This window comes from Limanda limanda, chromosome 18, assembly GCF_963576545.1.
Source record: "Limanda limanda chromosome 18, fLimLim1.1, whole genome shotgun sequence".
In the NCBI taxonomy this organism is placed as follows: Eukaryota; Metazoa; Chordata; class Actinopteri; order Pleuronectiformes; family Pleuronectidae; genus Limanda; species Limanda limanda.
The window spans coordinates 16,899,867-16,923,146 of NC_083653.1; the positions used below are offsets into that span (position 1 = coordinate 16,899,867).

The 23,280-nt window shown below is 40.7% G+C and overlaps 1 protein-coding gene across 1 annotated transcript in view; it reads right to left on the reverse strand.

The window, feature by feature from the left end:
• Window positions 1–4,877: 4,877 nt before the first annotated feature.
• Window positions 4,878–23,280, reverse strand: part of LOC133024752 (centrosomal protein of 128 kDa-like) — a 36,204-nt gene continuing 17,801 nt past the window's right edge. The window contains exons 17-26 of the mRNA XM_061091923.1: window positions 22,671–22,820; window positions 17,451–17,510; window positions 15,883–16,075; window positions 11,354–11,403; window positions 10,091–10,114; window positions 8,397–8,474; window positions 8,021–8,134; window positions 5,906–6,000; window positions 5,461–5,462; window positions 4,878–5,254 (exon numbers count right to left, since the gene is read on the reverse strand). Coding sequence (XP_060947906.1) covers window positions 5,181–5,254; window positions 5,461–5,462; window positions 5,906–6,000; window positions 8,021–8,134; window positions 8,397–8,474; window positions 10,091–10,114; window positions 11,354–11,403; window positions 15,883–16,075; window positions 17,451–17,510; window positions 22,671–22,820 — 840 coding nt within the window. The 3' untranslated portion in view covers window positions 4,878–5,180. The remainder of the gene's footprint in view (window positions 5,255–5,460; window positions 5,463–5,905; window positions 6,001–8,020; window positions 8,135–8,396; window positions 8,475–10,090; window positions 10,115–11,353; window positions 11,404–15,882; window positions 16,076–17,450; window positions 17,511–22,670; window positions 22,821–23,280) is intronic.

Below are 23,280 nucleotides of genomic sequence, written 5' to 3' on the forward strand. Positions count from 1 at the left end.
GAATGCACTTGTTGTAAGTCGCTTTGGATGAAAGCGTCAGCCAATTGTAATGTAATGTAATGTAATGTAATCCATACAACACACCCCAGACTAAACAGCGCTACCTTCCATCGCACTGACGTAGAGGCAGAATTACTGCGTGAACACCAAACTTTCTGTTATGTGCCTCGGGGGGGAGGAGCAGCTTCTCTACGTGCCGAAGTGTCCTTGGGCAACACGCTGAACCTCAACTTGCCCCTGACGAGGGTTTCTTCAGAGTGTGAATGATTTGTGATGGAAGAAGTGTGGCGTACAGCAGCTCTGTTTGAACGGCTGGATCTGACTGGTTGATAGGATCAGAGAAGCTGTGTATAAATGCAGATCATTTAGTCTGATTAGCCAAAAGAGTGGATCTGAGGGCTGAGCCGAGGACCGCTGATACGTTCACATCTGCAGGGACCTGGCGTCAGTCATGTACCGAAACGTCTATTTGTGTCGTGTGAAAGGACGTCTGTGTGTCTGAGTGTGTTCTGCCTCGTGTTTTGTGTTGATTGTCGGCTGCAAACATGCATCAGCCTCCTAACGACCTGATTCCTCAGCCTCTCTGCAGCCACACGGACAGAGAATCACTCCCAGTCCTCCAGTATCGATCTGAGCACCACTGACACCTTTCAAACAACTTTGACTCTCATGCAGCAATTCATCCCGACAGGCTCAGACAGATGTGTGTCAGGTTTCTCGTGCTCGTGGAAATGCAGATTACAACATCCCCCCCTCCCCCTTTTTTCCCCTCTCCGCACAGAGGCTGTATTTTCCTCGGCCGGAAAACAAACACAAAGCAGTGGAAAGCTCTGAATTTATTCATTACCATCTCTCACCGTGACAAAGTGGAGTAAAGCTGGACTAATGATGGGGCAGAATGTAAATGGGGAAACTAGTCTGCTGGGAGCAGCAGGCCTGATCTATGAGTTTGCATGTGTTTTGCAACCTAATATAGCTTAGATAAGCAGACATTTTCCTAGGGACGCAGTTACAGCATAAAGAAGAGCATTAGGAAGCCAGGGTTGTCTCTCTCCCTCTGTGTGTGTGTGTGTGTGTGTGTGAGAGCCTGCCAAATGTGATTTATCTACACATAGGAGAATATATGAAAACTGTGATGAATGAGTGCGGGGAATAGCAAAAATTTTGTGCCAGCTCATGATCTTCAAATTTACCTCCGAGCACATGTTTGATTCCTTATGGGAACAAATATTATTGCAAATTCTCGCTCTTGTCTGATGTGTGAAATAAGAGACAAGTTAAAACACCTCTAAATGTCCCAGTTTACAGTCTTCTGTAACGTTGGTCCTGGTATCTGCAGATATAGGTAAATGAATACATATAAAACCTTAAGTATGTCTCAGAAGCACAGTCAAGAACTACTGTCGTTTTTAAAGGGGAATCAGGGTTTGAGCAAAGACTTAAATCATCATCACAGCTAATTTTTTGCTCCGAGCTTTGTTTCCTCTGGAGGCAGCTTCATTAAAACACCGATACATTTTGTCAGAGTGGACAGCAAATCACCTGGACAACAATTTTCTACGTCTGACAGAAACTCTGCTTTTAAAATGAGACTCTCCCTTTTGAAAAGGATGTTGGAGAGATAACAGTGCTGTTTCTTCAGAGGATGAGTGCCGAGCAAAAATGCCAAAACTCTTGTAAGCTTTTATTTTTTATTATGTTATGAGGGAAGAAGAGTACCTAGCGGTCTATTCAGTTTTTTTCTGCCTCTTCTCTTTGAATTTTCAAGGCTGCTGTACAAAGGCACACCAAAAATATGTTTGAGATGGACTTGTGTTATTCATCTGGCACACAAAGTTCCAGCTTAAGGGGCATGAAGCACATTTCCTCTTTAGCTTGGGAAGTTACATGTTTATTTTTAGATTTCAAAGTACAGCGAGGTCCAGGAATGTTGAACTGTAGATCTAAACCAGTTTATATCCAATATTCAGAGAATAAAGTTTTAAACAATCAACAATTATAAAGAGTTTGGTGTATTTGTCACAGCGTCAACTCTTCTGGTCCAGGAAACCGAGGATCATGGGTAATATCCACTGTTCAGACAAGACTCTTTAAGAGCATTATGTATGTAATGAATATTAAGACCCCCGTCAAGTATGACAGATATGAAGGAATATCCCACTCTCAGAATTATGTCACATTATCTCTGAAACTACAGTCAGACAGTCTGTGGTCTTTCCCATATTCAAGCTGAGTGACATAGTTCAATTCCAAGAATTCTGTCATCAGTTCCATGTTTGTCTTTTTTGTAGTTTTATGACAGTTTACTTAAATCTGAATCAATGAGTAAGAACGACAACACACAGAGATATTGCAAACTGTGCAGGCCGCCAGCAGCATTAAACAAACAGTTAAGCAATCAATGGCATATTCAAGACCAAAGTCCATAATACTAAAATAATGTAGGTTTAGTTTAGTTTTCTCTCCACATGAAATTCACCATGTATCAGCATACTGTTACTTTAAGTAAAACTGTAAATATATTATTACATAAGTACTGCATACAACAGAGTACGAAAAAATCATTATCAAAAAATGAAAAAACAGGGCAGTGAATGCAAATCCAACATTATATTTAATAATTTGTTTTTCATTGATTACATGTAATTATATGTTTTATATGTTTGTTTCTGATTTATTTAATAAGAAATAGAGAACAGCAAAGGATGATTATTGTGTTCGCGCTGGCTGGTAAATTTGTGAGTGAAGTTGGCTCAGTTGGGATGATACAAGTGTACGAGCTTCATCACCAGTGTTTTGTTAAACTAGCAATCGCACAACTGATGTTTCAAACCCACAGACCCTGGACCAGTCACTGCTCTGAGCAAACAGGGAGACACTTATCTCCAAGTGTTTCATTAAATCATTGATAAACTGGAAATGTGGGAGGAAAATCAATCAAATTGCATTTGTATAAACCATATTCACAAATCACAATTTGCCTCCAGGTCTAATGTGAAATAAAAAATGAAATAGCAATGTTTACTCTGGGAAAACAGCCAATAAATAAATGTAGAGAGATAAATAAAAGGGAAAATAAAACAATCAAGTAAATGTTATCCTTTCTATTTTTCATTTACATTAATTCATTTTATCAACTGATTGGTAGTGAATAAATAAAATAAAAAGCTTTTTGACCTTTGGATATAGTTGAAAGTTTAATTTCTCTGTAGGCTCCATTTGAATGTTATTTACCTCAGTTGTTTGTAACATTTTACTCTGCTCTGTCTCTGTCTGTGCTCAACATCCACCAGCGTGTTCAGTGATGTTAGGATCTTTGTTTTGTCTCTTTAACACTGTGCAACCTTACCTTTCTGAAGAGCTGCACCGGGTCTCCAAGCATTCTGCTCGAGACTATGTACAAGTTAAAGAAATGTTTACACGGCAGGTGCTGTGTTTACCCCACTGAAGTCAGGCAGCAAATTAAAAGGACGTTTCTCTCTGGTGTGGCTTAAGGTTGTTCTCTCTGATGCCGGATTTAAGAAGAAATGCTGAAGATACACCAGTGGGAATAGCTGGAGTTTCTCGGCTGTTTCAAAGCAAACACTTCACTCTGAAATGGAGGGGACATCAAGTGTGCTTATAACAACAGCCAAAAACAGAGAGGTAGTTGCATGGGGATTTATTCATAGTGCATATACTTATTTTGCATTTCATGTAAAATAGACATCCATGTGTATATATACTGCAGGTAACAAAACAAAACAAAAAAATTCATCAATACATTAAAAAACGTGGTAAAAAACAAGATTTGTCACATTTTCATGATAGAGACAAGTCAGAATGTTGGTGTTAAAAAAACACTGCATATTCTTTCAAAGGCACCAGAGTTCTGTTTGTGCAGAGTTACGGCCTTTGCACATTAACTGAGACGCAGACAGCAAATAATATTTAGATGAACTTCAACGCGCCTGATTAAGATTAAGCAAGAGATGATATATCAACCAAAATATATGCAAGATGGGATCAACATCAAGCGATGAAGCACAGGTGCTGATTTCACCTGATGTTCTTTTACAGCAGGAAACATTTCCTGACGTCCATTGCACAGTTTGAAGAGAAGCTGATGCAGAGATGTTTATTAAAACTTTTTAATTGTAAGTATATTGGTAAAAAGTCCCTGCTGTGCACATTTGGCCCTTTCACTTTCTTCCACAGGAGCTGAGTCACTTGTTTCTTGATCTTGGCTTCAAGTCAGCTACATTCTCATATCTGTCTAACTCCAGAAATCTGTCTGTCTGTGGCTCATCGCCTTTACACTAGGCACGTGTGTTCTCAAGGTCCAAAGGAAGGGCCGTGTCAAATTTGGTGCTATTTGGACACATGATAAGTTCAACTCTCTTTGTCACTTTAACAGTCCTAGAGAGAAAACCAGCATCACCACAGACCAAGCAAACAGCCCATTCTAAACAGGCAGGTTTAGAACGGCCACTCTACAACTCCTTTAAAAGACAAAAATAACTGTGAGCAGTGGCTCAAGTCAATTATATTAAATAAATTGACATCTGACTGAGGAGGAAGTTGCTGTTCTTTTTCTACTGCTTCAAAATATGACACTGTCAACAAATTGATCCTGATTGGTTAGATTTGTTAATAAGAGAAGCAAAACCTCTGAGAAATTGAAATGTGGAAACTTGCATCGAGTCTTCGAAGTTTCGGAAAGGGTACAAAAATATTAGTAATATGCAAATAGAAAAATATGCATTTTGTGTGCAAAGGCCTTAACTGTGTCCAAATCGTTTGAGCATAAACACATAATAAGAGGAGTACAGTTTGGTTTACAAGATTTTAAAAAGCCGTTGAGTTAAAAAGGTTGTAAAATAGAATGTAACAGTGAAATGATTTTGGTTGAAACCCAATAAATAACTTCACCTCAGGGTCTTATAAATAAAAAAACACGTGATAGTAGTTCCTCTTTTACAGTGTGCAAAAATATGTCCTTCTTCAAAGTGTGTGTGAAATCTCTTTGTCGCTCCTCTGCTCTCGAGCACCTTCAGCATTCGCCTGCTTGAGGGAGTCGAGGAGGATAAGGGTCCGGTCCGGTCGGTTCTGGATGAGCACTGGACAGGTGCAGCCAGCTGTGCGCGTCGCTGTGTGTCCACGTTCCAACAAGTAGAGATAAAGGATCACTTGAGGTTGAGCTAATCTGTGAGTGGTTTGGCCCCGTTGACTACAGAGTCGCCCAGGTCCGAACTGGTCAGGCGTTTTTTAGGAGCTGCAACAGAGAGGGGACGGTGGAAGGAAGCCGAAAGAAAAGAGAGAAAGAACATTACATCCCCCAGCGTGTCAATCATCCAGTCTGAAACTCAACTGCAGAAGTAAAACAGTCCATGCTATCAATCTTCTACATCTAACTGTTGCTGCTACAGTCGTCGTGAATATGTATGACAACTGTACTGTCTGTTAACACTGGTGTCAAACAGCTGTCAATATGTCGGGACACCGTCATTCTTAGAGGTCAAACAGACACAAAGGCACAGGAAGTACACTGTGCAAAAATCTGTAAGCTGCTAAGTGAAGAAGAACTACAATTCTGAGGCAGTGACGCACACGCACGCACACAAAATTAACGGAAGGTTTAATAAGTTGCGTTGTGTGTACCATGGTGAAATATATCTCGTATTGTTATGTACAGAATTTCCCAGTTTAAGCTTTGATAATATAATGTGAGCTGCAGGAACATACTTACCCGACTAAAACCGCTGCTTAACTTTCGCCATTACCGTTTCCAGTACAAACCATTTAACAATACATTTTTCAACTTATCAAGCAATGCACAAAACCATGGTAGACCACCTGGTAGACAAGCTGTCAGAACACAGGTTTAGCAGCTTCAATACAGAAATACTCACACAGAGAGTCAGACCTCCGGGAGCTGCTGAGGAATGTGCCAGGGCCTTTGATGCTGGAAGAAAGAGCAGCAAGTTTCAGGCTCCTGGACGTGACGTCCAGCTTCTCGTCCTGGAAGACAGGTGGACACAGAGACAAGACTAAACAACAACAACAGACAGACAACCACACTATAGCAGAGCTGCAAGGCTGTGATGCAAGTTACAAAAAAGCTAAATATGTAATGGAGTAGAGCAAACTTATCAAGGTGAATGGTGGTCAATGTGTGTTGGATCCTTTTTTTGTTGAACTTGACTGACTGATCAGCTCCAAATGTTAATAATTTGGAAATGCTTGAAACAAGCCCTTTCCCACAGCTATACCAGTGCTTATTAGTTCAGATCTTTACCAATGTTTATTGTGGAAATCTAGGAAGAGACAATTTAGATGAAACACACAGTGAAAACATCACTAGGATTATTTTATATTCAAATTCTGTCAATAGATCCCTTTCACCTAAATCTTACACACTGGACCTTTAATTTCACAATGTTGAATATCCATTGTAAATATGTCACTGGTGTTTATAGGTGTGTTTCTCTACATTGAGCGTTGGAGCTCTAATGGTGAGGTCAGGGGGGTTACACCAGGTCAACACTCTCTACTGGTTTCCACTTTGAGATATTCACAAGAAACTAAAACCATGAGCTCCTTTTGTGGCCTCAGGTTCAAAGACAGCTCCCTCCTGCATAACCAGACAAGGCTTTGATCCACAATCGCATGCACATTGCCCAGCTACGTTTAACACAAACACACATACATACACACACACACACAAGTGGAGATGCAGGTAAACTGAGATAAACAACCAATTTGGTGGAATTCAGTTACTGTTTCCACACTATATCCCCAGGTGTTGACACCTCTATCTATATCAGAGATGTTTTTATGGTACTGCACTTCACAGAGCACACACCACACACATTCAATGTACTGTAAAATCAGAGTTGTGGGACAAATCTTGTCATCCCCAAAAAGGGTGTTTGGACATCATAAGTGTTCCGCAGATTAATGTTCGGTTGAGGAGAGTGATTTGTGAAGTGGCTGCGACCTTGTATGATAAAAGCTTCTCGTACAGACATTGATTTGCTTGTAAACATGCAGGTTAATGTGTCCCAGTCTGAGCAGATATCTCTAAATATTTTGTGATTCTGTTGCAGCCCTCGCCAAGTGACTGCTGACATTTTGACACATGTGACAGATTTCTTTAATATTGTGTATTTAGATCATCAACATCACAGATGTCCTGTGATTTCCAGGAAAATAATCAACCCCGATAGTTTGAATAGAGCTTTTAAAATTCAAACAGAGAACCACTATTGTATGTGTTGGGCTGTTTGTTGTTGTTTGCGTTGCTGAGTCTCATCAAGATGTAAGTCTCTTAAAGAGATTCAATCCATCGTTTTTCCTTAAACAAACCCCGGGTGGGCAACAGCTATTAAGCTAATGCAATCGTCACTTACGATTCGACGCGGGAGTCATTTGGCAAACCAACAGGGTAATCTGGCAGATTAAAACCATTTAAAAAGTGAGTGTATGGCTGTTTCGGGGAAGGTTGCATACTGCTAATGGCAGCTGTCAGCAATGATGCCTCGATGTCTCCCTTGACTGCTCTATAGCACAGTAGATGACTGCGGGGATTAAGAGTGACTGGTGAAATTCATCTTTTGTTCGACTCTATGTTTGTGCCACTTCTCCGGCTTGTCTCACTCTGTCCATCCAGCGTGTGAAGTCAGTCATTTATTCGTATAGTTGTATATTAGGTGCGGTACACACATTGGCTCCAGTGTGGGCGACCTAGACTCACAAATGGCTCCCGACAACAGGATGTCCTCGACCAAACGGCTGCTGTTTGAACAAAGCTGTGCAATTAGGGACTGAAATGGAAAAAGGTGTAGGTTGTTGTGTGCGAGTACAAGCTCTTGTTAGGCATTATAGAGCTGGTTGTCTGCGTGGGCGTGTGTGTGTTTGTGTCGTACTCTGTACTCTTGGATTTGTTGTGTAGGTTGTTGTGTGCGAGTACGAGCTCTTGTTAGGCATTATAGAGCTGGTTGTCTGCTTGGGCGTGTCTGTGTGTGTGTTTGTGTCGTACTCTGTACTCTTGGATTTGGCGTTTGGACTCGTCCAGCTGGTGCTGCAGGTCCCAGACGATCTCTTTGTATTTGGTGTATCGCTGCTCGACCATGTCCCTCTGCCGCTGTGACTCCTGAAGGCACAAAATGGAGACTGTCATCATAACCCACCAGACGCAAAACACAACAGACCTAAACAAAGTCTTAACCGTCTAATATTGAAAGAACAATACTCAAATTATAGGAAAATGTGTCAGAGTATCCTTTCAAAGTCTGTTCCTCTGGTTCCACAGATTTCATGTTTTACTCTACCTGAGGTTGGTGATTTAAAGGGAAGAAAATAGAGTTGATGTGAAAGCATATAAAATCAATAAGAGATGGTACCAGTGAACCCACCTCTAAATCTTTGAAGTTGTCCATCAGACATTGTTTTTCAGGAATTGACTCCAGGTGGTCGAGGGCTATTCTTGTGTTCTGGAAATGATACATAAAGAAATTATTATTTCACACAATACTAGGTGATGATTTGTATGATCTTTATATCAAGTAATTTGATTTCATTTGAATTTATATTATCAGAGAAATCTATACAATGTATGTACTTGTCCCAAAATCTAGAGATTATTTTTCACTTGAAAGAAAACAATATTTAAAGCATGAGATTGTGGAACATAGGCCCTAGATAATGTTTTAATGTTTATCAATATAAATGCCGTGAATTATCTTAATTAAAAAGAAATCAAACATAATTAGATTAAAAATGACTATGTAGGTGAGAAGCAGAAGGCCCCAGACACTACAACAGTAAATGGAGGATGATACATGGATAAATAAATACTGAAGTATCCTCTCAATTCCCTATAACATCTCCCTGTTTCCCTTTTCTTTAACGCCTCAAAGTGAATGGAGATAAAGATGATACTACCCAGTGGTGCGCTGGAGGCATCTCAGTGACAGAGATGATGTCATAGTGTCTCGTTAATTTTGTTAAAACGCAATCAGCGAGATGTTGGATGGACAAATGGCTCCATTCTATTCATCTCTCCACTGTAAGTTCCAATAGGCTTCACATTCCCATTCACATGGAGCATTTAAGCGTCAAAGAACCTAGTTGTTAGGAGGCGTTATGCTGATTGCTGCACTGAATGGCACACTTACATACAGCACATACTGGTGGATGCCCACCTCTCAGCCTGAGAGCAGGACGGGTCGATACGTGCTGTCGCTTTGTAGTTGTGGTAAGCAGAAATGATTTGACTTGATGGCGGTCTGAGCCATTTCCTCCTCTTACTCACAATGGCTAATTAAGGATTGAAGTGGTCAAGCGCAACGTATAATTGTGATTGATAGACAGCATGCGTTAGACAGCTTCATTTATTTATTTTCCAGGGGAATAAAAAGCACCTGGATCAATATAACCTTTCAGTTGCGCTGAGTGATTTGGGGCTGACATGTAATAGCTGATTAAGGATGTTAGTGGTGGACATTAACCGTTCGGACGGTGTGGTCAATACTGTATTATCAGTCCAGCTCCTTTCTTAACTCTGTCAGTAAGAGTTATGATGATTAACAGAGGTCTAAGTCTTGACTCAAGCTATCATTTCCAAGCCTGTGCTGTGCAGCGTCCTGTGTTTGCTGCTTAACAAACAGCTTTAGGTCAACATGCTGACACAGCTTCATTAAATCAGACTGAAAGCCAACATGACTTAGAATATCTGCTCTAGTAGTTTAGGACACTCCCTAAAATTCCTTGCTCCTAAAAATACCACAGTGTTTTATATATATTTATATATATATATATATATTGTTGTTTAATGTCTGATTGTTATTTATGTAGAGTGCACCAACCACACCAAGGCAATTTCCTGTATGTGCAAATATACTTGGCAATTAAAAGAATTCTGATTCTGATTTAGCTGCTATCATTAATAACATCTTTACATCCATAATTACCACTCTTATTGTTTTCATTCTACCAGACAACTGTTCCTGGTCTCTCTCAGCTCTTCCCCTATATCTCTCTCTCTTCTCTCCCCTCTTTTCCACCTATCTTCCCCAGCAGTTTTTCTTTCCAAACAATTAAATCTTACCATCTCTACGTCCAAAATACGGTCCTGTAAAAAGACACAAACACATTGATATCACTTTGTATGCAAATACAATCAAAGAAAGACCCGATGCTAACAAAACGAGCTCATACTTGTTGCAAGACAGTGAGTCCGGGTAACTGCTCAAAATGGTGGATTAGCAGAGAGGAACCCAGCTTAGTGTGTGTGTGGGAGAAAAGTGACAGCGGAGAGGAATAGTGTTCCAACGAATGGGTAACAAGGGAGAGGAAATGCACGGGCCGGTGAGAGTCTGGAGCACACAACAGGCTTCTTAACACAATCACTGACACACGCATCCACAAAGACAAACTGCTCTCGCCGCTCATCCAGCACCTGACTGATGTTCCCTCTCCCACGATACATAAGTGATGCTATGCCTCTTATCTGCCACTCAAACGCACACCTGCACTCCCTCCCCCAACCGGCTGCCTCAACCTCTTTTGCCTGTAATGTGTTGATGCTTTGTAACAAGGGTACTTTCTTTTCCTCTGCCCCACCCCCCAACTGTTTGTTTGTTTCCAAACTCGTCTGAATCCCTCGATATCTGTCTTCCCTCGCTACATCTCTCTCTCCTCATCCTTCATAATTAAAAGCTCGGCTTGGTCTAAGAGGGCTGATTAATTACACACAAGCTCTGGCAGGTGCCATTGTGCAGCCACAGATGGGGCCCTGCGATCCAATCCACACAAATATGCGCACGCTCAAGCAGGCTGAGAAGCCCAATTGGAAACTCCGATTGCTTAGCAGACATTTAAGTGCGTGTGTGTGTATGTGCGTGTGTGCATTTGTTTTGCTGTTTAATGTTCGAGTAAAGGGACACTGAGACGCTGGGGGCCAGTCCGCTGCAGACTAGGTGAATTGGTGGCCGGCCAAGTGTAGATGCTGCAGTTCTGAAAGACAGAGACGATGCCTCTGGTGGCTTTTACCCTCCGAGGCCTCGTGTCTGCAGTAATTAGCTACTTGTTCAAGCAAGGCTGCAGGGAGTCTGTCAGGCCCACGGCTGTGTGCTGCTGTTTGTAGCAGCGTATCACAGAACTCAGATGACTGAAGGCCGGCAGTTACTCAAAAACAACCAAATGGATATGCAAAGGAGAAAAAGAATTTGGAGCCAAAATGGTGTGCAAAGGAAAACAGAACCAGCTGTTGTGCCGTTGAAATTAGGCCACATAATAAAAAAAATCTACGACCTAAAGTGCAGGTTAACAAATGCAGACAAATGGATTAGTTGAGACAAATGAGTCTGACCTCAAGGCTCCTCATTTCCTCCTCCTTCCTGCGACTCCTCTCCAACAGCTCTGAAATGAGAGAACTGTGTAAGAAAAGAGGTTGCTGACGATGAAGTAAACCAATTAAAAAGTAGGGTAAGTGATATGTTAATAAACCAATGCATATGTTAAATGATCGGAATGTATTGGTGGCTATATTTAGACTTTTGAAAATATGTTCCATCTCTGGCAAAGTGTCATGTCTACTTTTAATATTTATGTGTGTGTAATATGTAACTTATGTTAAAGCAACACAATTATAGAACAGTCACTCATTCAACAGACGTTAAAGATTTTCCAATGTGAGATCTTGCTGTTCTCCTTTGACCTGAGTGACAGTGGTGGAGATAGTAAAGTGATAGTTTGGGGTTTCAAGTGTTCTTGTAACGGCCATTTCACCTCATCAACCTCATCTTGGGCTTTAGGGAACAGTGATTTGATCACTAATGGGAAAACTGTGGTTCAGATCCAGACAAAGACTCTATCAAAGTCCTATCTGGACCTATAAACTATAAGTAATCAAGAATTGTCCAATTTTGACAGATCTGGTCAGTCTTGTGCTACAGCTGTGATGTAGCGGCCCCTGAAACTCACAGACCACTCGCATGTACTGTGAATCATCTCACACGATGCCCCTCAGCCAATCAAATCAGTGAACTCCGACGAGCAACGCGATCAGAGTTCAGTTCAAAAACAGCATGTGAGGTTTTTTTCGGAGGGCTCAGGAGGTAGGGAGGGTCATCCACTAAACCAGAAGGTGGTTTGATCAAAGGCTGCATTCCAAGCAAGACACTGAACTGTAGATTTCCCCTGACGGCCCTGCTGGCAGTGTGTGAATGGTATGTGATGGAAGAACGTGATCTGTATTGAACCACTGTATGAATGTGTGCGTGAACTGATGACTATGACTTGTACTGTAAAGCCCTTTGAGTCGTCGACACGACCAGAGAAGCTTTATCTAGCTACAGTCCATTTATATCTCATTTGTGAGAGATGCCTTATGTGATTGTTAAAAGCAGAAATTGTACACAACCCTACACCATTCCAGTGAGAATTCAAAGTCTTGAGCATATTTGCACCATTGCATTTTGCACTATTGCACACACTTGCACTATTGTTTTCTTCAGGTGTATATATATATTTTAGATATGTATATTTTATTTCTATTTACATTTGTATATTCTATTTGATCTTATTTTATTTTTTTGTCTGCTTGTAACATTCTGAGCATTGCCATACGATAGCCTGTGACCCAAGCATTTCATTGCAAGCGACTGCTTAATGTAATCGTTGTGCATGTGACAATAAACTCTTGAAACTTGAAGCAAGCTAGAGCTAACTAGAGCAGTGAGATATAAGAGGAACAGAAGAGAAGAGAAAAGCAGGTGATAAAGCTGTTCAACTCTTAAAGTGAGCTTAAATTGTTAGAAAATTGCTTGAGACTGTGAGGGGGGAATTAGAACAACAAACAAAAAGAACGAAAAATATATTCAATTATCTTCTTAAATCTTTTTTTTTTTTTTTATCAAATTTCTGTTGACACGTCTAATTCTTCCATATATATTGCCCTGAATCATAATGCTTGTTAGACATTATGATGCACCGGACCTTTGCTTGAGGAATTTCTTTTCCAACTGGACCCTCTCTGAGTTTTAATTGAATATTATATTCACAATTAGTGGTTTGCGAAGTCCATTCATGAAGTCGAGTAACCAATATCTACTGAGAACTGAACATCAAACGTATCTTTATCATAATGTGAGAAGCTCTCCACTGACACATACCTGTACAGAGTAATCCAATCATCTCATTTGAAAGCATTAAGGCCTAACGGTCTATAAACCTCCTGCAGAGGTATTGCTAAAATTGCACTTCTGACTGCCTCGCCCCCAATGTCTGGTAATGAATTCTCTAGTTCAATATCCAATTACCTGGGGACGACTGAATCTCCTCCTCATCAAGCGTGTGTGCATGTAAACACATATACATCTCACTACACTGGCAAACCTACTTGATGGAAACACTTGAAAAAAAACCTCCGGTGTCTCAAGCCGTTGCTTCTAGTGAGCAGAAGAGAGGTGATGTGGTGGTGGTCTGCTGCTGCTGCTGCCAAAGTACTAATCTCAGATTTAAACCCAGTCACATCTATAGCCTACTGAAAAACCTATGGTTGGTCCTATGATGCTAGAAGGAAGACGCTACACATCCCAATGATGAATGATCAAACAACGATTCTGCTTTATGTTAAAAGAGTTTGGCAATAAATTGTAGTTTGTATCTTGTATGTATGAACAGCTTTTCCTCTTAAGAGTAATCTAGTGTAGTAACATTCAACAATTCTATCGAGGCCGAACATGATTTTTCACTGGTAAACATCTCCATGGTAACAGCCAGATCCACAAAGCAAAGACATTGCTTGTTTTTATCGAGACATCGTTGGTTTCATTCAGACTTGTGGCTTCTACATACAGCATAAAACAATCGCATAGCTTGTGGTAAGTATACTTTTGATCGTTACAATATTATGGCTGATAATCAAAATCTCTATTCATTAAATTAATGGTATTTGTTTTTCTATACATTTTATAAGGAAGCACTTCCCATGCAAAAAAATTGTAGAGCTGAGAACAAAACAATCCGTTCTGATGGGTAAATTTGCCAAACTGCGTAGTTGTAAAGGCGTAGTGTCATTACTGCTCCTCATACTGTGACTGTTCATGCACGGCAGGGATTGGGAAGTCTTGTGTGGGTCTGCAGTAACACAACAAGTGAATCAGCGAGCAGCAACACTGCGGGGAAGTCATATTAAAAACGGTGATAAAATCTTAATTCCCACGCCTTTAATTCAGATAACCAGATCTCGCGGCTGCTGTGTCACACAGATTATTCATAGGTCTATTTACTGAGAGAGCCATATCAGTGATTCCGCCTGCACAGAAGACAGACAAGGAAACTTCTGTCAAATGGTAAACTGGCTCAACTGCTGTATCCAGAAAGGGTCTGGAGATGAGGCTGTATCATTAGATTGCCTACAGTGCAATGTCTCACCACTGTAGTCAAAGACACACAGTGAAATAACGAGCAGCTGATTGTTTTTCCTTCTCTCGTCTCTCCTCCAACTATGACTCCCTCTATTGTCTCTGTGTTACTTTTAACTTTCTTTCTCTCTGTTAATGCAGCAAAAATTGAGACCAATTTCCATGAGTTGTTCAGAGGCGTGCTAAAAACAGCTTCCAGCCCATGAGAAGAGATTCAGTCAGAAATTGGACTCTAAACAGGAAAAACAAGCTCATTTCCCAAAGAAGTTCCAAATTTCATGCACATTAAGATGCTTTCTCAAACATTTGGCTCTGTACATGTTGTATATATGAACGCTGTTGTTGTAGCAACACGGACGCATCTCTTTCTGTTTACTGAGATTCACTGAGTTGTTGGTTTATAAAGATTAGCAGTGAAACTCTCAACAGATTATTTTTGTTGCATCTGTTTTTTGTCGTTTGAACTGGATTGAACTGACTCAACTTTGGACGTTAAAACTGTGGGAGACGGACAAACCCCCTGACTGAAAAACCGAGGTCCAAGGAGATAGTGAGGAAACAACATTTTCATTAGGAGCTTGCTATGGAAAATATTCAGACCATTTAACAATCATTAATTCAACAGACAGTGAAGCCAAAGGATTTCTCATCCAAAGTTGTTTTTCAGTCTGGTATTAGCTGCCTATTTAAGACTGGAGCCTGCTAAGTCTCATCTGATGTTGCTGTGTGACAGATTGTAAGAGCGTGGGTATGTGACTCACTGACTTGCTCTGATGACGATAGTACCATGAAAAAAAAAAACACCTGACACATACACACAACCAAATCATGCTTCCTATGACCCAGTTCAGAGTCAGAGCAGGTATTACCATCAGTCCTGGGTGACCCGATCACAATGTGTCCTGAGATCAGATCACTTAGACCACATTCAGATGTGGTCTGAGACGCATTTGGGCACAATCCTTTGGATGTATGATCGCATGAAGAGCCCTGGGACACACATGAAGGAGCCAGCTGACAATTACGATCTGCTACTGTTTAACCAAACACTTCTCAGTGTCCATATGGGGATTTGTTTGTAGCCACAATATCAGCGCTTGATACTTTTCTCAAATTGGCAAAATTCATAGCTTCACACATTCATTCGTTCAGCACCTCTTTCTCTCTGCCATCATCAACACTGTCAAAACAGTGCCAACACCCACACTGGATGAAAACCGTTTTTTATGATCTTTCTACACAACACAACTGACATATGGGTTTATTTGAATATACAGAGGGGAAGTGAGATCCAATAACAAGAGGTCACAGGAGACCTATCAGGATGCATTCTAATAAAAGGTGTGAACAGATGAATTCAGCGCTGTCGACTTGGGATCGGATCTCTCAGGATGGAAGCTATTACCAGGTCTTAACAGGGCCTATGAGTTCATGAAAACATTATTTTCCTAATTAAATACCATTTGTGTACCTTTCTTTTCAGTGCTCACGGAGTGAAGCAGCTTCTCTTGCTGGTCCAGTCGCTGCAAGAGAGCATCATGTTCCGAGTCCCGGCTCTTCGTCAGGGCCTTCAACTGATCCCGGGTCTGCTGATGCTGCTTCTTCAGGCGCTGTTCTCTTCCGACACGTTCCCGCACCTCTTCGCACAGCCAGCGTATCTTTGTCTGGTTGGTTAGAGTAAATACACAGTCAGCTAAGATTGTATTTGATAAAAGATGTGGTAGGAAGAGTTTGGATGGGTTGTTACATTCACTGGGAGGGAGACGTCTCTGATTTAAGTATTTAAGTTCACAGGTTCCACCTTGAGAGAGTCTGCATTTCAGGCCCATCTGATAATAAAAATGATTTTCTTTATATATAGAGCTCCCATTAATTTTCTCATGCTGAAGTCTGCATGCTAATCAATGCAAAAGACTTCAGATAGGAACTTAATTAAGCCCCCAAAACTGTCAGATAGATGGAAATTCACGAGGGAATTCTGTTTTCCCTTTAAAGTTAAACTGCTTCATAAAAAAGAATCACATTTAAGTTCCCCTTCTTTTTAAGAACAGAAACACACACACAGTCATATAGGTCCATTTAAGGGACATTCAATAGATTACATAAACCTGCATTCACGTCCTGGAGACTTAATAACTCACTCTGACCTTAACTACTGACCCATAAATGAGCTTTTCCCCAAATGATAAACAAAGCTTTCAGCTTTCGGTTTTAATGCTGTGCCAATATTTCATTCAACAAGCTGTTACAGCCGAGAAAAATAGTCGTGTAAATCTGGATTCTAACTGTGCTCTGAAAGCCGGTAAATCATGCCTAGATTTTACAAACATAAAAACTCTTAACCCAGGGAGCTAATTATCTCTCATGTTCTCTGCTGTTTTAGTTTTGTAAATGTGCCGTCTTATGAAAGCACGTCTGACAGGAGATATATATTATGGCGATAAACACGATGAATTGTGCAAACACATTTTAACACAGCATCGTGCATCACGGCCACAGCCGTAATTACATGTTTCTTTTGTACACAGCACTATTGCAACACCAACAGGGGGCCTGACTACTGCTGGAAAGAGGCCAGGTAGCAACTATTATTGCAAAAGAGAGAAAGGCAGTGACAGGAAGGCATTGAATTAAAACTGCATGTCATAATTTCATCAATTCAAAAGAGCCTTAGTTTACTAGGATGCTGGCTGAGAGGGAAACTGCTCAAATACCGTGCGACTGAACCTCAGGTGAAAATTACCCAAGCGTTTCTTTGTAATCAGCTTGTTAAAGTGGTCACGTCAACAATAAATCATCTTTTTCATAAAGCATATGCTACAGTAATGATTTTAAACAGGCAAAAATCCAATAATATGTACTTTTAAGTTTGCATAGGGCGTAACATTGATTGAATACATTTCATGCTTTTGTTTTTCATTTATATTCTATACGGTGTCCATGATAATGGTGTAACTAATTATTCTCTCCATTATACCATTCATAATTAACAGAAATCCCGTGTAAAGAATTCAGCAGGGCTGCATGTAATGATCATACCTTTGACTCGGCAAGCCAGTGATGGGGGTCTTTTACTAATCCAGGTTTCTGTGAGATTGCCTGTTAAAACAGAAAAAGAAATATCAATGCAAATGTGAGCTCATCTGCCTTTGTTAGTAAGCTATACAAAATCCTGTTCAAAAAATGTCTACATGGCAAAAGAATGCAAATCTAAGAGAATTTTAAGTCTGGATTTTATGGAAGTAGGAAAAACAAATGGAAAGAACGGATGGACAAACAACAAGATAACAATCAGAAATACAGCCTCCTGTCAAACCCCAAATGTTTGTGAGGAACGACTTCTGCCAATTTAAATTGGTGTGTGTATATGTTAAACACCATATGACACTAAACACTGGAGGCTGCGGGTGTGTGTGTGTGTGTGTGCGTGTATATATGCGTATGTGTGTCATAAAAATGAACTTGGTGAGTAGGTTCCATCCCTCCCAATCAAGCTTGTCAGTATCTGCAAAAGAAACTGACCTCTAATGACTGCTGACACTCACACACACCCACACACATAAAAAAAAAAAAACACTCTTCAGACAAACAGACAGATACACAGATAAACAGTCACATAATTAGATGACACTCAGTTGGGAGCACATCTCTGCCAAAGATGAAAATGTTAAGATGTTCCAACTACAAACATCATTTATTTTTAACCTAAGGTCAATAAGGTCTTCCAGAGATAAATAAGGAGTGCGTCTTTCAGTGCGAGAGCAGTACTAATGGATTTTAAATTCAGATTATGTAAGGATTTCAATTAAAACCCTGGCACTCAAATAGCCCCTGCTTGTGCTTGGATTTCCTCTGCTTTTGCTCAAACTGTGCACTTGCACTCAGATATTTTGTTGCTTGGACAGATTTTCTGTCAGTTCCTCTCCTGAAGCTCACTGCTTACGTGCAAAATGTCTGCGGTTGGATTGTTTGTTGTCGAACAAGTTGTGGAGCAGGAGGCTAGCAGATCCAGGGCTGGACAATTCATTGTATTCGTCAACACTACAGGTGTCGTTCTATTGGTTGGGGAATTTGGACAGAAAATAAATCCAAGAGAAAAGGAGAAATCAGAGAGCAAACTTAGCACGCATGCACAGAGACAGCGTGAATGCAAGGAGAAGAAAAAAGTCCAAGCAACTAAATATATGTGTAGACACAGACACAGTTTGAGCACAAAATATATATAATTTAAGGCACAGTGTAAAAGCACATCAGCACTCTCACAAAGATAATGTTAACATACTGAAGATATGCAGATGTAAAATTAACAATGTTCGTTTTAGTTTAACCTACTATCATGAAACCTGCTTATTGGCACTTGTTAAAATTAAAGGGTGAAGTATTGGGAACAATTTAAAATGTTGACCTAATAGTGATTTAACATTAAAATAATTAATCTTGAATTGTAATAACTGGTTATAACATAATTGTTATAACAATCTATCCAATCATTCAAGACATTTCAAAACTACAAATGTGAGCCTCATACCAGCATGGGAGGAAAAGCTTGGGCGATCACCAGAACTATTTACGATTCATCATCTGGAAATGTCTGAAAAATGTTGTACCAATCCATCTCGTCGATGTTGAGGTGTTTCACAGACTAAGTGATAATTCTTCCTTGCAGGTGGCACCACAGGAAAAGTCAGGGGATCATCAGACACACACACAGTGCAAGTGCACAAACTCGCACACAGCCATGTACAAAGTTTACAAAAAAGTACAACTGTTTTTCAAGTACACCTTTGTGGCAAGGTGTTTACGCATGATCAGCCGACCCTTTCTGTCCTATGCCATGGTAAACACATCATCGCTGCTCTGGTGTCAGGCAAAATTTTAAACCCGTCACTCAAATCCAGATCCAAAGCAAAAACAAATTTCCCAAGATGTTGCAGAGGCAGCTCAAAGTACAGCAGCAACGGAGTACTGCTGTGCCGAAGTTCCCGTCTCTGGGAGAGTACAACCACATGGCAGAGTGTGCAGCGGTGTGGGAGGATAAGACATGCCTCTCTGCCTCTCGCTCACACTCTCTTTATTCTTTCCCGAGCCTTCAAAAGGTGGCTTGGTGCGGTGGCAGACAAAAAGGAGGTGAAACTGCTGAAAACCGAGCAAGTAGGCTGCGAGTTGGAAGTGTTGTCTGTGAGGATGAGGTGAAAGAAATGCCACTATTTCTTCAGCAGCACTGCCGGGAAATCCGAGTTTCTGCCACTGCTAATTTAAACGTGTGCTCTTGTGGTTCATGTGTCTCTTTCCGAATAAGAGTAAATCTGTGACTGTGTGTCTCTGGTTACAGCTTGTTTGCTTCACCTCACGCTGTGAAAAAGGTAAAGATAGCAGAGTTTAGAGAGAAGCAAAAAGCGGAGATGTTACACCTAACAGCAGGTGGAGAGGACACAGGAGACAGATACTGTATTTTCACTGAGGCATTTCACTTTCTCAAACAGCCTAAAGAGAACGGAGACAGGAAGCTCTAAAGAGACACAATATAAAGTGACAAATGTCCCAGGCTGGATTCAAAGACACATCTCTGCCATTACATTGTGTTCACTTGATAGAGCCAGCTGTGCCCAGGAGAAGCAGATGTGCAACGGAAGTAGGTCACAAGTGAGGGACAGGTACAGCAAGGTATCCTTAGAGGAGGTACAAAAAGGCTAAGCACTTACATTAAAAATACATGTCAAAGAAAAGATTTGTATAAAGGATAAAGCCATGTATATCATCTAACTAGGTTAAATAATTACAGTCCTCTGCCGACTTGCAGAGGGCACTGTGGGAACCCAGTTCGGCCTGTGCCTCTCTGTGTGGGGTGTGCGTGGGTTTTCTTATGTATGTAAATATGTATGTATGTGTGGAGGGATGAATGGATTTAATATATATAAAGATTCCAGTAATCTTTGTCTGTCTGTATGTGGTTGATGCTGTAACCGTGTTCACAACAATGGCAATGACCACTGATTCCCCAGTTGGGCTTCTGCGTATTGAGTTGAGCTTTACTGAACCTGAACTAAAGCTGCAGTGGTCCAAGTTCAGATTTCTGCAAGCTAAGTCTAGCCACTGATATTTACCATTACAATTCCTGCATGACACTTTTAAAGTTTCCAAAAGAAAGCTACAGCCAGCTTTATCCCAGTCCAAGCAAACAGCCCATTCCAACAGGTTTGAAACCCACACTTGTCTTCTTTGACTTGTGGAAAGTAGTTTCACTAATTCAAAATCTTCTTCTTTTAACTGATTTACCAACATGCACTAAATTCCCAGTCTTAATCTTTTGTATGACAGTGCACGGATCGTAATAAGTTTAACTTTAAACTGGTGCTGTACTGCTCTACAACTTCTTGCATTAAAGCCTCTAAAGAAAAATAATGAAGAAGAGCATCACAGGGTAATTGAAACCTAATACACCCTTTAACTGCTAATGATTCCACCCATTAGGCCAATCGCTAGAAAGTTTGACTTCTTTTCAACATGACAGATTACAGATCAGGCGAGGCGTTGGCTCGCATGTCTGGCTGTTGCACTGCTGGACCAGATTGGGAAATCTATAAGGGCAGATAAGAGCTGCCTGGGTTCATTAGCCTGGAGCAGCAGAGGAAAACAAGCTTTAAGCGAAGTTGGGGCTTAAACGTGTTTGTATGCAGGCGTGTGATTGTGTGTGTGTGTGTACAGTGCGTTTATTAGAGTGAAAAGACGTGCGTATTTCCAGAAGGCGCAATAGAAACTTTACTGTGCATAATAGGCATTTTATTATAGACCTTATTTAAATTTGTATTTAATTGCCTTCTTGAGATCTATTATTCAAGAGAAAAGAAATATTAGGAACAACATAACTACACACCCAGTATACAAAAACAACACTAAAAGGAATAGTAGTTGGAATAGTAAACTTTCACCCATTAAATAGCCACAGGCGAGGACATGATTCAATGTCCAAACAAGGACACAGTATTTATTAGAATATACTGTAGCACAGTTACCGAAAGTCAACTGAAGCATGATTTTACATCATAAACATGCTATACTTCCCGAAGATTTGCATCTTCGGGAACAACACAAAATAGCAAAACATTTCTAAAACCAGTGGCCAGAGCAACTCTAATTCTGCCTGTCTGTACAGAAACAGACAGACAGAATTAGACATACTTTAAATCGTCAGTACAGGCGTCAAGTTGATGCAGCTTTCATCCCACCACATACACACAGCATATTGTGGAGGATGCATGCAAATGCATGTGTGTGGGTTGCATAGAAGGAAAGTTTGCATATTATTTGGCGAGGACTGGCTGGGTGAGCAGAGGGGCTTACAGACACTTAACATGTTTGACACTCAACACCAGACAAAGTAGTTTCCGGTTAGTTTGTCTGCTGGTCCTTCTCTTCTATGGCTTCACTTCACTGTCTCAAAAAATTGCCCACTTAAGAGTTTAATTATGGAAATGACAAATTAAAATGAAATACCCACTCAGATTTAACACCAAACTGAAGCTTAATGCAGCTATTAGCTGTGGCTCTCTGGCCCAAACATATTCTCATTAACCGTTATTATACTGGAAAACTGTAGGAATCCAATTTTTTTCCAAGCAGAAAAGTATTAATGCACACTATTCGCCAAGAATGAACCAACAAGTAACAAAGGACTGCCTTGCAAAGTGACCATCGACTGTCCTGTTCAGTCCAGGTAATGTGTGTTCGTGTGCGTGCTCATGTGTGTGTCACCACCAGCGGGAGAGTGAGATAGAGAGAGAAAAGAGAACTAGTGGAGTCCGGAGGTGCTGAGCGAATGAATAATTGTGCAGCCATGAAGAAAGATTTCACCCAATTAAGAAACAATATCAATCATTATGTGGTGCACGTTGATTTTATCGTGGCGGCAACACGCAAAACGAAGAATGGACACTGAGATCCGTAAAATACTTTATACTTTGGTGGATCAGAGATTGTGGGAGCCCTAGGCGAGATTTCAGATTGGTGCCCCCCCAACTTACACATGCAAAACTGCAAGCGTTTTTTTTTAATATAATTTATATAATATATCACTTATATCGTTTAATATCGATTTTTCAGTGTGTTTTCTGGCTTGATTCGCTCACAGCGAGCGTAAAAAATAGAACAGACCCGAAACCATTACTGCTGATCGTGAGCTGGCCTTTTTCTCCACAGTGGCCAAAAACCATGAAACACTGAATAAAATAGAATAAAATGTGATGTAAAGAAATTGAATACCTGTAGTTTGTCTTCACCATTCCTTGCTAGGCTGCGGCAGGCTGTGTCTAGCTCCTCCCCCATCGAGGTAAGGATAGTTTCTTGTTCCGCCTCCATCCGCAACAACTTCTCCTCCAGTTCTGAAGCACGTCTCTGGTCACCTGACCTGACCTGTGGACGATGGCAGAGAGCTGAGTGGATGCAAATTCAACAAGTATTTTTAGATATACTACTTGGCTTATAAAAACAAGTATTTACAGTAGAGTTTCTGTGGGTGTCTAGAGTAAACACACCCAGGTTTGCTCATTACAAAATCAATTGCAAGTTATTACTGTTTATTTAATAATACACACGAAGAAAGAGAGACAGACAACTTCAGTTTCCTCTCACACAAACTGGCCGGCACTGTCGATAGTTTCAGGTTCCCGAGCAGGACACAGTCAATCTATAAGTCGGAGGCACAGGCAACTGATCAGTGCCCCCCTGTGACCGTGGATCGTTATCCTGTCCCTGGGATAATAAACCGCCCACGTTACATTAATAAGTGCCCCTTATTCTCCATTCAACCGATTTCAAATCAATACACGGATCGCCCCCAAAGAGGCCAATACGACTTATCAGGGACCCGTCA